Source organism: Haliotis rubra, unplaced genomic scaffold (assembly GCF_003918875.1).
Source record: "Haliotis rubra isolate DU_JTF1 unplaced genomic scaffold, ASM391887v1 Scf1, whole genome shotgun sequence".
NCBI lineage: Eukaryota > Metazoa > Mollusca > Gastropoda > Lepetellida > Haliotidae > Haliotis > Haliotis rubra.
The window spans coordinates 4,588,635-4,605,329 of record NW_025764891.1 but is presented as its reverse complement, the minus strand read 5'-3'; the positions used below and the strand labels follow the sequence as shown (position 1 = coordinate 4,605,329).

The window sequence follows — 16,695 nt, the reverse complement described above, 5'->3', positions numbered from 1 at the left end:
GGAATTTTCCTTCGCAGAAACGGATAACTGTAAACTCACTTAATGTTTTGAGTGTATATTTTTGACAACATCTCCAACTTTACCTGAGCAAAGAGATTCCTCCCCAAACCCAGAATTTCACCCAGGAAATGGTCTCATGCTGCACGTGCTGTTCACAAGGACCAGCCCTTTAAAATGCACCCCCAAACCTGGTTGAAACATTCACATTACAACGTCAGCAGGCTGCCACGACTCACGACAGCTCAGAGGAACCAGGCGCTAGGAAGACTTGAAGCTGGTCACACTGCACAAGCCGTTGCCAATCACTTCCAGGTCAACGTTCGGACCATCTACAGACTGCAGCAACGGTTCTTGGTCACCAACACCACAAATGATCGACCCCGTACTGGCAGACCAAGGGTGACCACAAGACAACAAGACCGCCATGTCGTGCGACAGCATGTACGGAATCCCTTCATGCAGGCATCCGAAACAGCACGCCAGACAGTGGGAACACACGGGAGACCAATCAGTACTGATACAGTACGCCGACGTCTTAACAGCGGGAACCTCCATTGCCGTAGACCTTACCGTGGACCTATCCTCACCCCTCATCAACGTCTACAGTTTGCCCTACAACACCAAAACTGGCGATACAGGCAATGGAGGACTGTTCTGTTCACAGATGGAGTCGGTACTGCGTATCAACTGCAGATGGCAGAACAAGAATATGGCGACGACGTGGCCGGCGTTACTCAGACCAATGTGTTATGGAAAGAGACTAATGGGGAGGTGCAAGCATCATGGTATGGGGTGGAATAGGCCTGAACCAGAGAGTGGGTCCTGTGGTGTTCCAGAACCTTGGTCCAGGGAGAGGAGGCGGCATCACAGCGGTGCGCTACATCAACCAAGCATTCAGAACCCACGTCATACCACATTTCGCACCTCACCGGAACAACATTTTCCAGCATGATAACGCCCGGACCCATACTGCCAGAGCTACACGGGACTTCCTACAGCAGAACGGTGTCAACATTATGCAGTGGCCAGCCCTTAGTCATGATTTAAACCAAATTGAACATCTTTGGGGTGAAATTCAGAGGAGACTGAATAATGTCATACCAATGCCGAACACAGCCGATGTATTGCGCCAGGCCTTTCTCAGAGTGTGGTTCAAGGTGCCAATGACCTTCATCAACCGATTGGTGCACTCCATGAATAGACTCTGTGCTGGAGTTATTGCCGCTCGTGGTGGTCACACTAGATACTGAAGTCAAGAGTCTGAATGGAATGCAATCGTTCACGTAATTGTGCTGAGTTATTCATTGATGTGTCAAGATATTGTACACCAAAAATGTTTTTGATCCGCTTATTATGTCCATTTCTGTAATGATTTTGATTACAGTGCCTATCTAATTTTGAATTCGTACTGGACTTTTTTTGCTGCCGAGTATAGTTGAGCGACTCCAGCTGCAATGGACATTCAATGGAGAGTTTGCACAACGGGATGACTTGGCACATTCTCGGCTTGTAATACTGTGTGCCACAATCCAGAAAAAGAAACGTCAGTTTGGAATTTTCCTTCGCAGAAACGGATCACTGTAAACTCATTTAATGTTTTGATTGTATATTTTTAACAAAATCTCCAACTTTACCTGAGCAAAGAGATTCCTCCCCAAACTCAGAATTTTACCCAGGAAATGGTCTCATGCTGCACGTGCTGTTCACAAGGACCAGCCCTTTAAAATGCACCCCAAACCTGATTTGGAAACATTCACATTACAACGTCAGCAGGATGCCACGACTCACGACAGCTCAGAGGAACCAGGCGCTAGGAAGACTTGAAGCTGGTCACACTGCACACGCCGTTGCCAATCTCTTCCAGGTCAACGTTCGGACATCTACAGACTGCAGCAACGTTTCTGGGCCACCAACACCACAAATGATCGACCCCGTACTGGCAGACCAAGGGTGACCACAAGACGACAAGACCGCCATGTTGTGCGACAGCATGTACGGAATCCCTTCATGCAGGCATCCGAAACAGCACGTGAACAGACAGTGGGAACACACGGGAGACCAATCAGTACTGATACAGTACGCCGACGTCTTAACAGCGGGAACCTCCATTGCCGTAGACCTTACCGTGGACCTATCCTCACCCCTCGTCATCGTCAACGTCTACAGTTTGCCCTACAACACCAAAACTGGCGATACAGGCAATGGAGGGACTGTTCTGTTCACAGATGGAGTCGGTACTGCGTATCAACTGCAGATGGCAGAACAAGAATATGGCGACGACGTGGCCAGCGTTACTCAGACCAATGTGTTATGGAAAGAGACTAATGGGGAGGTGCAAGCATCATGGTATGGGGTGGAATAGGCCTGAACCAGAGAGTGGGTCCTGTGGTGTTCCAGAACCTTGGTCCAGGGAGAGGAGGCGGCATCACAGCGGTGCGCTACATCGACCAAGCTCTCAGACCCCACGTCATACCACATTTCGCACGTCACCGGAACAACATTTTTCCAGCATGATAACGCCAGGGCCCATACTGCCAGAGCTACACGGGACTTCCTACAGCAGAACGGTGTCAACATTATGCAGTGGCCAGCCCTTAGTCCTGATTTAAACCCAATTGAACATCTTTGGGGTGAAATTCAGAGGAGACTGAATAATGTCATACCAAGGCCGAACACAGCCGATTTATTGCGCCAGGCCTTTCTCAGAGTGTGGTTCAAGGTGCCAATGGCCTTCATCAATCGATAGGTGCACTCCATGCATAGACGCTGTGCTGCAGTTATTGCCGCTCGTGGTGGTCACACTAGATACTGAAGTCAAGAGTCTGAATGGACTGCAAACGTTCACGTAATTGTGCTGAGTTATTCATTGATGTGTCAAGATATTGTACACAAAAATGTTTTGATCCGCTTATTATGTCCATTTCTGTAATGATTTTGATTACAGTGCCTATCTAATTTTGAATTCGTACTGGCCTTTTTTTGCTGCCGAGTATAGTTGAGCGACCACCTGCAATGGACATTCGATGGAAGTTTGCACAACGGGTATAGTGGTGTAGAAGCAATAGTGGTAGTACTAAATGTAGTAGACTGTATCCATCATTTGGAGGGACTAATCCAGTAGTACTGCTACCATCATTTGGAGGGACTAAGGTAGTGCTGTACCATCATTTGGAGGGACTAAGGTAGTACTGTACCATCATTTGGAGGGACTAATCATAGTACTGTACCATCATTTGGAGGGACTAAGGTAGTGCTGTACCATCATTTTGGAGGGACTAATGGTAGTGCTGTACCATCATTTGGAGGGACTAAGGTAGTGCTGTACCATCATTTGGAGGGGACTAATCATAGTGCTGTACCATCATTTGGAGGGACTAAGGTAGTGCTGTACCATCATTTGGAGGGACTAAAGGTAGTAGTACTGGAGGGACTAAGGTACCATCATTTGGAGGGACTAAGGTAGTGCTGTACCATCATTTGGAGGGACTAAGGTAGTGCTGTACCATCATTTGGAGGGACTAAGGTAGTGCTGTACCATCATTTGGAGGGACTAAGGTAGTGCTGTACCATCATTTGGAGGGACTAATATAGTGCTGTACCATCATTTGGAGGGACTAAGGTAGTGCTGTACCATCATTTGGAGGGACTAAGGTAGTGCTGTACCATCATTTGGAGGGACTAATGGTAGTGCTGTACCATCATTTGGAGGGACTTAAGGTAGTGCTGTACCATCATTTGGAGGGACTAAGGTAGTGCTGTACCATCATTTGGAGGGACTAAGGTAGTGCTGTACCATCATTTGGAGGGACTAACGTAGTGCTGTACCATCATTTGGAGGGACTAATGTAGTGCTGTACCATCATTTGGAGGGACTAAGGTAGTGCTGTACCATCATTTGGAGGGACTAATGGTAGTGCTGTACCATCATTTTGGAGGGACTAAGGTAGTGCTGTACCATCATCTGGAGGGACTAAGGTAGTGCTGTACCATCATTTGGAGGGATTAAGGTAGTGCTGTACCATCATTTGGAGGGACTAAGGTAGTGCTGTACCATCATTTGGAGGGACTAAGGTAGTGCTGTACCATCATTTGGAGGGACTAAGGTAGTGCTGTACCATCATTTGGAGGGACTAAGGTAGTGCTGTACCATCATTTGGAGGGACTAAGGTAGTGCTGTACCATCATTTGGAGGGACTAAGGTAGTGCTGTACCATCATTTGGAGGGACTAAGGTAGTGCTGTACCATCATTTGGAGGGACTAAGGTAGTGCTACCATCATTTGGAGGGACTAAGGTAGTGCTGTACCATCATTTGGAGGGACTAAGGTAGTACTGTACCATCATTTGGAGGGATTAAGGTAGTGCTGTACCATCATTTGGAGGGACTAAGGTAGTGCTGTACCATCATTTGGAGGGACTAAGGTAGTACTGTACCATCATTTGGAGGGATTAAGGTAGTGCTGTACCATCATCTGGAGGGACTAAGGTAGTGCTGTACCATCATTTGGAGGGATTAAGGTAGTGCTGTACCATCATCTGGACTGGGACAAAAGGAGTGCTGTACCATCATCAAAAGGAACTAAGGTGTTTTCCAATAATATACATCCATTTTGTGAGACATTTTGTAGTGCAAATGACCATAATGTGGCAAATTCTTAAAGTCAAGAATCATTTAGGGCTTAGGCGACTATAAGGTAGTGCTGTACCATCATTTGGAGGGATTAACAGTAGTGCTGTACCATCATTTGGGACAGTGAACATACAGGATAGTGCTGTACCATCATCTGGGAGGAACTAAGGTAGTTCTGTACCATCATGTGGAGGGACTAGTAGCAGTAGGTAGTACTGTACCACAGTAAGATCGTCTGGAGGAACTAAGGTAGTGCTGTACCATCATCTGGAGGAACTAAGGTAGTTCTGTACCATCATCTGGAGGAACTAAGGTAGTTCTGTACCATCATCTGGAGGGACTAAGGTAGTACTGTACCATCATTTGGAGGGGCTAATGTAATGCTGTACCATCATTTGGAGGGACTAAGGTAGGACTCTACCATCATTTGGAGGGATTAAGGTAGTGCTGTACCATCATTTGGAGGGATTAAGGTAGTGCTGTACCATCATTTGGAGGGACTAAGGTAGTACTGTACCATCATTTGGAGGGATTAAGGTAGTGCTGTACCATCATTTGGAGAGACTAATATAGTGCTGTACCATCATTTGGAGGAATGTAGTGCTGTACCATGATTTGGCTGTTGCAAACTGATTTCTGGTTATTCCAAAAGGGGCCTGGGTGTTTTCCAATAATATACAACCATTAAAACATTTTAGTTAGATATACATTTTATATGACGAGGCGGTACGTTTTAGGTTCGAGTCGGCGGTGTTGGAATGAAGTTTTTTGGGGAGGTCGGCAATACAATTAGAAGGGTCGGTCGGGCGATGAGAAACAAAAAATAAAAATGCTGCCCTTATGTCAGGTGACATTGCACTGGAATAAATAGTCAATGCCGATTTTGCACTGATCTGTTATCAACAAGGTGACATTCCCAATTTGAGCTTTAAACAACATTCGATGCAGACTTTGCACAACAATGACTCTGCAAAAGTTGTTTGACTTGCTAATATACCGTGTGTCACTACGCAGATAAAGGCCGAGGAAAACTGCCCACGTGAGTACGTGTCCTGTTCATTTTAAGATAGTTAAAGTATCCTGGCGTAATCTAAATTCGCGGACATCTATTTTCGCGCACGTATCATTTCCGGGTTCACGCGGTCGCTACACATAAAGGCATGATGTCAGAGTTTGTGTTTGTAAACATGAAGTCGTCTTCGTATATATTCCTGCTGTCACAATTTGGAAATCACAAGCTTCAAATGAGAGTTTTTTATCGAAAGTTTCCTAGCAAACGTATTTTTATGCTTCTGCAGTTAATGCAAAAAACATCTAGACGAAAATGAGCCCTAAAAAATAGTTTTCGTTCATGACAGCACCCATCTACCGGTCGTCTGCATTGGTAACTGTTAACGCCCATTTAAATTGAAAAGGGGCCCCGGGGAGACCAGAGATCAGAACCTGAAATCCCAGGGCTAGGAGGGAGCTGGGTTCAGGGACTGTGGTCGTCTGCATTGGTAACTGTTAACGCTAAAAGGTCATGACCCCAGTAGGTGGGGTGTGGCCCGGGAAAAATAACTATGGAAGCCTATTTCAGACACAATCCTTATAACTTTACAACAAATTTTCATGAAAAGTTACGAAGTAAAAGCAATTATGACGACTTTGTAAGATGAAATCAAATAGTTATAAATTATGAATGACGAAACTGTGCTTGTGTTTGTTCAGTTAATGTCTCCAAAGTGATGAAGAATGTTTTTTTCTTTCATTCAAGATTACAGGAACTTTTACTTGCTTTAAAGCGTTTTGTTTATTAAGATAAACAAAAGTAGACAAATTCTGAACATTTCTTGACAAAAACTTTCTTATCAGCATTGTGAGACATGAACTTCAATATAACATCGTTATCAGCTGTTGGCGTAAACTATTCGCCATACTGTTTGTCCGGATTTTAGCTATCACGAATATTGATGACTGTCGGAAATAGAAAAAAACTGTTATTTCACATTTACATCTACAATTTATGTAGGTAATATGTGAAAGTGTGAAATATTTGTTAAACTAAGTTCGGCCTAACTATAGTCTCAGTGGTAGGGACATAGGAAACGTAAAAATTGGACTTTACTCAGGAGAGATTAGTGCAGAAATGAGCAACTTATTTGGAACAGACCATGGCTTTATGCAAATTAGAGGGCGATGATATTGTATTACAAAGGACACTTTTTAAATACCCATTTTGAAATTAAACGTAGCTTCATTATAAACGATAGCTAACGTAAAAAATAATAATGACCCCTTGTGCCTGTAGGCAGCACGTGCATTTCATGCCAGGTGAGTCTATGGTCCGTCGTCATACATGGCTGAGCGACCTAATTGCCATGTATAGTCTGATCTATTGTTTTCAGCAGCTATTCGTATTTTTTCTAAGTATTGCCCGATTTTACGAGTAAACATGCTTTTCTGGATATCCTATTACGCATCCCACTGAACGCCGATGTGGGTTATTTTGACATATGCTATTTGCAATTGTGTCAATTTTAGGGATACAGAGTAATAGCCTAAAAAACAGTTTTTTTCTATTTCCGACAGTACTTTTTAGTAGTAGTGTGAGTGAATAAGTTTGGTTTTTACGCCGCTTTTAGCAATATTCCAGTCTGACGTCCACATGCACTAGAGTGTTGTGAATCAAACATGGCGCTGGTGTGTTTCAACACCCTTGTTTTTCGCTGTTGTTGATAATGTTTCATTTCACTCAAACTCAACGAAAAGTGAATCAGGTGCTTCACTGCATGTTCCAACATGTCGTTTAAAGAGCCCATTAAGAACACAAAAAGTTGCATTTACCTTAGAGTATAAATGACCTCACCACGTTGACGTTTATATATGACTATCAAATTTTAGGGTGCTCCCATATTTTTTGTTTGTTGTATATAACCAAATGGTTTCTCTTCAGCCAAGAATTCTGATATCGTCGCACAATGGCCAAGAACCTGATCCAGTCGTTCGAGTCAGGCCACGTCTTCAGCAAGCAGCAAAAGAGCGTGCTGATTGTGTACGCCCACCACGAACCCAAATCCTTTAATGGCGCCCTCTTGCGGAAGGCAGTGGAGACTCTGGAAGCAGACGGCCACAGCGTGGAGGTGTCCGACCTGTACGCCATGCACTTTGAGCCAAGGAGTGGAAGGACGGACATCGTCGGTCAGTATCGTATGATGATTACATATATGTTTCAAACGAGTGGGGGATTCTGGATAGGATTTGTATATGCCCAGCAAATACATGTGTGCGTTCGCGTGAGTGGTTATTATTATAGTATTCCCAGAAATAACGTATCTAATACATGTGTTAATGTATCTAATACAATGTATCATGTATCTAATGTATCTAATATGATGATTACATGTATGTTTCAAACTCTGGATAGGAGTATTTGCCAAGCAAATGCGCGTTCGTGTGTCACCACTCGCCCCTTTCTGTAACCTCCAGGAGACCGCCTCCGTGGTGTAGTGGTTAGAGCGTCCGCCCGGAGAGCGGAAGGTCGCGGGTTCGATCCCCGACCGCGTCATACCAAAAGACGTTAAAATATGGTACTTGTTGGTCCCTGTCTGGCGCTCGGCATTAATGGGTACAACAAGGACTGGTCGGCTCGGAGTCAGTATAATGTGTCTGAGTGGGGTATTCATGCTTCACTGCGGCATGGTATCTCAGTGGGCTAGCACTATAAAACCAGCTTCAGTCTGGGCTAGTACAAGCAGTCGCACATACACATACACGCGCATGCACGTCGTCATATGGGCGAAATATTCTCAAGTACGACGTTAAACCCAATTTCACCTCACCGTAACCTCCAGGAAGACTCGTCCCCGTCTCGATGTTTGATAAGTCCGAAAATACGACAAACCAATCAGAACGCGAGTTATGATTGCGGTGCTTTGATAAAAATAATTCCCAGTACTTAAATTGTTTATGGCATTATGGCATTGTTTAAAAAATCATAAAAAATTAGATATCGTCATATTGAAAGTACAAAGAACGTAGGTTACAGAATTGTGCTGCATAATGTGAAGTTTTTTATAAGTATAAAGCGATGGATGATGAGAGATATTTTGTTGTCGTTGGTATTTTCTTCAGCGAATTCATTTTAAAATTCCACCAGGGGTATGACAAAAAGGTCACACGAATGTTCAGTTTGAGAAATAGAATATGTCTTTTACAAATGTTTTCTCCTTCTTATAGTTGCATCAAAGAGGTTTAATTCTTTAAAATAAATAAATAAAAACAGAAACAGCAATACAATGTACGAGTTCTTCGGTGATATTAAGGAATTGACATTGGAATCAAACAGGAATGGAGTTATCGCTCTTGTTTAAAGTAGTTCTTATGTTCATGCGCCAATATGAAATCCTTTCAGGGGGGCAATAGTCGCTATTCGGCTTGTCCAGGAATAATCACGAATGATACTCTGCATCAATGTCTGGAGAGGTGCTGAGGTCTTTTCAGATTTCAGTTCATGACAATCCAGATGGTGCTGAGGTCTTTTTAGCTTTCAATTCATGGAAATCCGGATTGAGCTGAGGTCTGTTTAGCTTTCCTAATGGACTGATGAACATGTTAGTCAAAAGTGATTTTGCTAACTTTAAAGAGAGATAACACATGTAATCCTGAATCAGTTGCGGTCAGATTTCACAGTATAAACGTTCAAATATCTGTTAACGTGTTTAGCTTATAAAAAGTCCAATAAGTGAAGGCGTGCGTTTCCAGTTGCTCGTTGTCTTCGGTGTCTGTTCTGGCCACCATCAGCCCCCAAAACTGCCCTGCGCCGTCTCGGAATGCACTGACTTATATAAGTCTTTGAATTAGACCTTGTGTAATTCTGGCCCATTCCTCCAGCAATGCCTGCGACAGTTGAGCTAACGTCTGTGGCTTCTGTTGACGTTCACGGCCGAGGTCATCCCACAAATGCTCGATTGCGTTAAGGTCGGGCGATTTGGAAGGCCATGGAAGCACTGTTATGTTCTCATTCTGATGATACTGAATAGTGGCATGTGCTGTGTGAGGCCTGGCATTATCTTGCTGAAACAACTCCCTCTGGCGGTCAATGATCGGAACTATGTGAATGCTCAAGATTTCGTATCTGTACCGAATACAGAATAAATTTCCCTGAGGGCGCACAAAGTTAGATTTCTGCATTTAGGATATGGCTCCTCACATCATGATACACTCCCACCACCATATCGGTCAACCTGGGCGACACAATTCTGGCCATAACGTAAACTCCGACGTCGATAGGCACGTACTCTTCCGTCACGGCACTGAAAACATGATTCGTCAATGAACCGTATATGCGTCGACAAATTTGTAGATTTCAGAATCCGACGTTATTGCACCACTCAACCTGTTGACGTCGATGTAGTTGTCGCAGCACAGGGCCAAAATAGGGTCTTCTGGTTCAGTCCAGCTTGTTGTAAACGATTACTAATTTTTCGCGCCGACACTCTCCTCAAACCAGGGACTGAACTTTAGGTTGCAGTTGCTGTGACTGTTCGATTCCGCAAATGAAGTACTCGGGTGTAGGTCTCCTGCGCTGCAGTGGTAATCCGAGGTCTACGGCATCGAGGCCGATCTTGCATAGACTTGGTTTGTTGATATCGATCCCATAAACGTCTGATGGTACTCTGGTGAACATTGAGGTGACGTGCAACGGCACATTTACACTCCCCAGCCTCCAGACGTCCAATGGCATTGTTTGATTTACAGCAGTGGGTCGCGGCGTAACGATATTCTTTCATTTAGCTAACCAATGCCAATGACCGTCTGAAAGCAATACGACCTTATACAGGCAATGTCCCTGCTCACGATTCCACAGAACTGCACGTGCATATTTCATACTACTTTTTCTCCGTAAACGTGCATTAAAGTTTCCGAAGATGCGTTTTCGTGCTGTGCATTCGTCCCATGTAAACAAACCAGCATTATAATGGCGGACTTATAACATACAGTCACTAATTTTTTAAATATTTGTAATATCCAGTCTAAGTAAACTTAGGCTCAGTATTATTCGTTACAAAACCTTGTAGAAGGTCGCGTCAGCTAACCTTTGAGCGACCCATGACCGTCCAATCAAACGCGAGACGGCCGAACGGATTTAACCAATCAGACAACGACTACTTGTTAGGGTTCGGCGGGACTTACAAAACGGTTTTTTGGATTTTCTCTCCCCTGGTCGCTGACACTGATCTATCAACAAACGAAAATCCGCATAAAACACAGATATTTGACGTGCAGTATATACGCTTATGGGTTTCTAATGACATGGTTACTATTTGCGTATATTTTCGCAAGATGACATCCTTGAATATTGACAAAAACGCTATTTTCAACGACTGTTTACTCATTGCGTGATCACTCGGAATCGATCGTGCGGAAAATAGCATTAGTTTAGCAGTGTAACGAATATTACTGAGGGTAAGTTTTTCTTAGACTGTTGTAATATCATATATCAATATCACATATGCGTTTCTCTTTTAGGAGAGTAAAAAAACTATACTTTCTGTGAAATCTGAAGACAATTCTCCGTAAAAGAGAATTCAATGTATGTCTTATACAGACTTACTCCAAACACGTATATATCAGGGTTGAGACTGCGATCTTCTAGAGATTCTTCCATTAGACATTTAGGGAAAATGGTACCTTATCCGATCATATGGCACCTTATCCGATGATATAAAAGTGGAAGTGAAGAAACTGAAACGAGCTGATCTTGTGATCTTTCAATTTCCGTTGCACTGGTTCAGTTTCCCCGCAATCTCTAACAATATCCTACTAGTAGAGATTGAAATCGGAGTCTCTACTGAATCTCCAAAGACACTTTATTTGCTGAACAATAATAATATGTATTTTATTCGGGTATAACACTAATCCAACGGATACATATGGGGCTAAAATTTACACGTTTTACACAACAAGTTACAATGAAGACCAATTGCATAAACAAAACTAATTGAGAAATTTACTAAACTTTATTTTGACACACGTCAGTTGTTGATGGGTGGCACTTTGTTGAACGTTTTATTCTTTGTTTTCTTACATCTACATCTGTTGGTTACACAGCTACCCTTACAAGAGTGTCTACCAGTGGAGACTCCGATTGCAATCTCTGGATCGGTACTTCTACTGGTAGAGATTGCGATTATATAGGTTATTCTATATAATCAGAGTTTCTACGAGTCGAGACTCCGATTGCAAGCTCTACCCTGACAAATGCACAACAAAGGAACTAAAGAAAATGTATTTCCTACTTACATTGCAGGTAGCGTCCAGGATGAAAGTTTCTTCAAATATCAAGTGGAAACGAAATCAGCATTTGAAAATGGCACCTTATCCGATGATATAAAAGTGGAAGTGGAGAAACTGAAACGGGCTGATCTTGTGATCTTCCAATTTCCTTTATACTGGTTCAGTTTCCCCGCAATCATGAAGGGCTGGATTGAACGAATCTTCGTCAGTGGCTTCGCCTACGGAATGGGGAAAATGTACAGTGATGGGCCTCTGAAAGTGAGAATGTGTTATATCTATGAGAAGTTATATCTATTTTAATGAACGACTGGTACTACATACAGAGGTTGGGTAGACAGATTTTGGGGAGAGAGAGAGTCAGAGCATCTTGTTTGCTCTGACACATTGCATTCTCTAAGCCGACCAAACCTTGTTGTATTCGCTCTAAATGCCGAGTCCCAGGCAGAGCAACAACAAGCACCTTCTTTTAATGTTAGATTGAATGAGTATTTAGACCATAAAGGCCCTGTGAAGGTGACGTGATACTGAGTGAACTGCCTTGTGTGTGAAGTTAGTGAGTGAGTTTCACGCCGTTTTTAGCAATATTCCAGCAATATCAAGACGGGGGACACCAGAAATGGGCTTCTCACATTGTACCCATGTGGGGAATCTAACCCAGGTCTTCGGCGTGACAAGCGAACGCTTTAACCATTCATCTACCCCATAGAGTTTCAGGGCAGTAAGTCATAGCACAGAATCCTCTGACTTATCGCTTTCTTTGTAGAATTATTTTCGTCTGTACTTTCAGATACCCGAACGTGTTTCTTGAATTAATAAACTCTGTAACCTACATCCAAATAGACTTATTCTTCGGCTTTGAGAGTGTATTTACTACTGTTGAACATTGCAGGGTAAACGAGGCATGTTGTCCTTTACAACCGGAGGGCCAGGGCCTGCCTTCCATCAAGATGGTTTGAACGGAGACATAAACGTCCTGCTGTGGCCCCTACAGGTGTGTAGTAGTAGTAGTTGAAGTAGTACAAATGTAGTAGTGCTTAATGATAGTAGTAGTAATAGTGGCAGTAGTAGTAGTTGTAGTAGTAGTAGTGGTAGTAGTAGTAGTAGTAGTAGTAGTAGTAGTAGTGGTAGTAGTAGTAGTGTGACAGTAGTAGTAGTGGTAGTAGTAGTAGTAGTGAGTAGTAGTAGTAGTAGTGGTAGTAAGTGAGTAGTGGTAGTAGTAGTGAGTAGTAGTAGGTAGTGGTAGTGATGAGCAGTAGTAGTGGTGGTGAGTAGTGGTAGTAGTGAGTAGTGGTAGTAGTAGTAGTGAGTGGTAGTAGTAGTGGCAGTGGTAGTAGTGGTAGTAGTAGTGGTAGTAGTAGTAGTAGTAGTAGTAGTAGTAGTGTGAGTGGTAGTAGTAGTGATAGTAGTAGTAGTAGTGGTAGTAGTAGTGGTAGTAGTAGTAGTAGTGGTGTAGTAGTAGTAGTAGTAGTAGTAGTAGTGGTAGTAGTAGTAGTGGTAGTGATAGTAGTAGTAGTGGTAGTAGTAGTAGTAGTAGTAGTAGTGGTAGTAGTAGTAGTGGTAGTAGTAGTAGTGATAGTAGTAGTGGTAGTAGTAGTAGTGTAGTAGTAGTAGTAGTAGTAGTAGTAGTGATAGTAGTAGTGATAGTAGTAGTAGTGGTAGTAGTAGTAGTGATAGTAGTAGTGGCATTAGTAGTAGTGGTAGTAGTAGTAGTAGTAGTAGTAGTAGTGGTAGTAGTAGTAGTAGTAGTAGTAGTGGTAGTAGTTGCGGTAGTGGTAGTAGTAGTGGTAGTGGTGGTAGTGGTAGTAATATATGTTTGTAATAGTGGTGTGGCATCAGTAGAAATAGTTGGTGGTTGTGGTTGTAGTAATGTAGGTGTATGTAAACAAACTTTAACATATTATTTTTGTCGCAGGGCGGTGCACTAAGGTTTGTTGGGCTTGATGTCCTCGCCCCCCAAATACACTATGCTCCTGCGCATGTCACTGACGATGACCGGAAGCAGTGGCTGGATGACTGGGCCAAACGTCTTCATAGCATATTCGAGGAACCGTTTCTCAAGTTTGTGGACAGTTCCAACTTTACAAACCTGAAACTGAGAGGCGAATATCATGAAGGCGAATCTTCGAAACAGTATGGCCCAACCGTAGGCCAAAACCTCGGCAAACCATTCTCACCGACTGGAATGCTGAAACCTTAGAGAAGCGTAAACGCAGCCACCACCATACACTGTGGATTCTCATGTTTCTCTTTTGGGGCTACTACTTATGAATGTATTGTATTATTTTACAAAATGAATCATTGATCATGAAACGATTATTACTATGAATTCAATGAACTTGTAATATATACAAACGTATTTGTTTGAAGGTCTTGTATTTTTCTTCACAAATCACAACATTTTGACAGCCTCCTTAGGGTAGTAGATAGAGGTTATGACTGAACAGCAGAAGGTCTGTGGTTCGACCCCCTGTCGTGTAGTGGAATGCCTCAGTCTGTAAATGGGGGCGGTGGGGTAGCCTAATGGTTAAAGCGTTGGCTCGTCACGCCGAAGACCCGGGTTCGAATCCCCACATGGGTACAACGTGTGAAGCCCATTTTTGGTGTCCCCCGCCGTGATGTTGCTGGAATATTGCTAAAAGCGGCGTAAAACCAAAGTCAGTCAGTCAGTCTGTAAATGGCATTTGAGTTTCAGATTCATGATTTTGTTGATTTGAAAATCGAACCGTATTTCGCCGTCATGATGTTTCTAACATGCCCAAATACTTTAAGGATAGCATGTCAACGATCGGTTGTTTTCGTCATTGCTAATAAATAAATGCGTTCACAATGCGCTAAACTCCATTCACTAGGTTAACATATTACTGTAAGCAAAGTTGAGATGTGGGACGCTTCCGTTAGATATAGAGCTTGGCAGGTTCCACCGCCCACCTACCCCTTTACAAGATAGTCTATGTAAAATGTGTGATGAGGGTCCTGTGGAAAACGAAATTGATTTTCTGGTCGTCTGTATAATGATATCCGTTCAGGGCTATGGAAGCAAGCTACAGATTTACACATTATTTCCCTTACTTAGCCTCACTGATAAAATGATTTATTTAATGCAAAATAATAAGCTCTGTAAATCTTTAGCCGCAACTGTATGTAAAATGGTACATCCTCGTCGTTGCACAAGAGTGTAAAGTATGTACCAATATTTAGTGTACTAACTCTTACAATACCAGAACGAATGTACAGTGGTTATTCTAACCTGAAATTTAATTATGAATCTGTGCAATCTATAGGCATATTTTATTAATATTTGTGTGTGTTAAAATGTGCATGTACGGGTGAATGAATCCGTATGGGGTGATGATCCGCGCGTGAAGGAATTTGGGGGTTGTGATGTACATGCGTGCGTGTTGGTGAAAAAAAAGTGCTATTTATGTTGTATGTATATCCTTTGTGTTAAATTTGTAATATCGTTTCTCGTAGGTCTGAGGGCCGGATGCTGGTTGTTATATACATTTTAATGATTATATTAGCATGTGACACGTAAATAAAATATATTTCTTCTTCTTCTTCTTCTTCTTCTTCTTCTTCACTAATCCTTTTACGGACCCATCGCTACCAGGTTGTAGGGAAAAAATCAGTATTGATAATGTATTTATTCAACAAGTTATAACAATATTACCATCAATAGCACTACATGAACTTCTCTGAACGACATTTGAACCTAACTTATAAAATTAATGTATGTATTTAAGTATAATATATACAAGTATAACTAACTGGAGAAGGACGTATTTATAACAGTTGTTGAATGAATTTTTGCAAATAAGGATATTTTTATTACTTAGGATTACTTGAAGATGAAAGTGAAATAGTATTTATAAAATACAGTATAAACAAAGTAAATGGAGAACGGGACGTTTTATAATAGTTGTTTTTCCATGACTTTTTTTCCTATGATCTATTTTCCGATCCCTTCTTGGTGGCTATTTCTAGATTGAGTGTATTTCTGACAACCTTGCGGGGCTTGTTGTGGAGATTGTATGTGCGCTTCCAAAGGTTTTAGGAAATGTAATTATAAATCGCTACAAGTTTCAAAACAATATTTTATCTGTATGTAACTGTGATGTCTTTTAGCGGCATTAAGAAGTTGTATATAGATGTCCAAGATTTTTTTATGGATTAAACTTCTTTTTTATTTCCCTCACAACATTACAGATGCCTTCATCAGGTGAACTGACAGTTGAGACAATGACATCGTCACTATAACGCAGTTATGGCATCATAGTGATGACGTCATAGTCTCAACTGTCAGTTCACCTGTAGACTAATGCTTAGTCTCTGAATATATATAATTTTGATAGTAACAAACAAGCCCATTTAAATTTAAAAGGAGCCCTAGGGAGACCAGAGATTCAGAACCTGAGGAAATCTAGACTTGCTTTATTTAGGGCTTCAGCACTGCAGAGAGGGCTTGGCAGTAGGGAAAATAATGTGGTTCAGGGACTGTAGACAGACTAGTTCACCTGATGAAGGGATATGCAATGGCCCCGAAACGTTGTGAGGGAAATAAAAAAGTTTAATCCATAAACATATCTTGGACATGTATGTAACTAATCAACTTTAATCTTTAACACTGGGCTTATATGTCATATCTCTGGGGATATTTTAGTCTGACTTTTGTTTGGTCATTCGTTTTTTTCTTCAGCGAATTCATTTAAAATTCCACCAGGGGTATGACAGCAAGGTTACACGAATGTTCAGTTTGAGAAATATTTTAATGTCATTGTTTAGTATCTG

At 42.2% G+C, this 16,695-nt stretch overlaps 1 protein-coding gene across 1 annotated transcript; it reads left to right on the top strand.

Moving 5' to 3' along the window:
* Positions 1 to 7,563: 7,563 nt before the first annotated feature.
* LOC124273699 (ribosyldihydronicotinamide dehydrogenase [quinone]-like) lies at positions 7,564 to 14,403 on the top strand. Its single transcript, XM_046709018.1, has 4 exons — positions 7,564 to 7,809; positions 11,921 to 12,165; positions 12,797 to 12,898; positions 13,820 to 14,403. Exons 1-4 carry the CDS (start codon positions 7,590 to 7,592, stop codon positions 14,102 to 14,104), a joined length of 852 nt encoding a protein of 283 aa, XP_046564974.1. The 5' UTR covers positions 7,564 to 7,589; the 3' UTR covers positions 14,105 to 14,403.
* Positions 14,404 to 16,695: the final 2,292 nt, after the last annotated feature.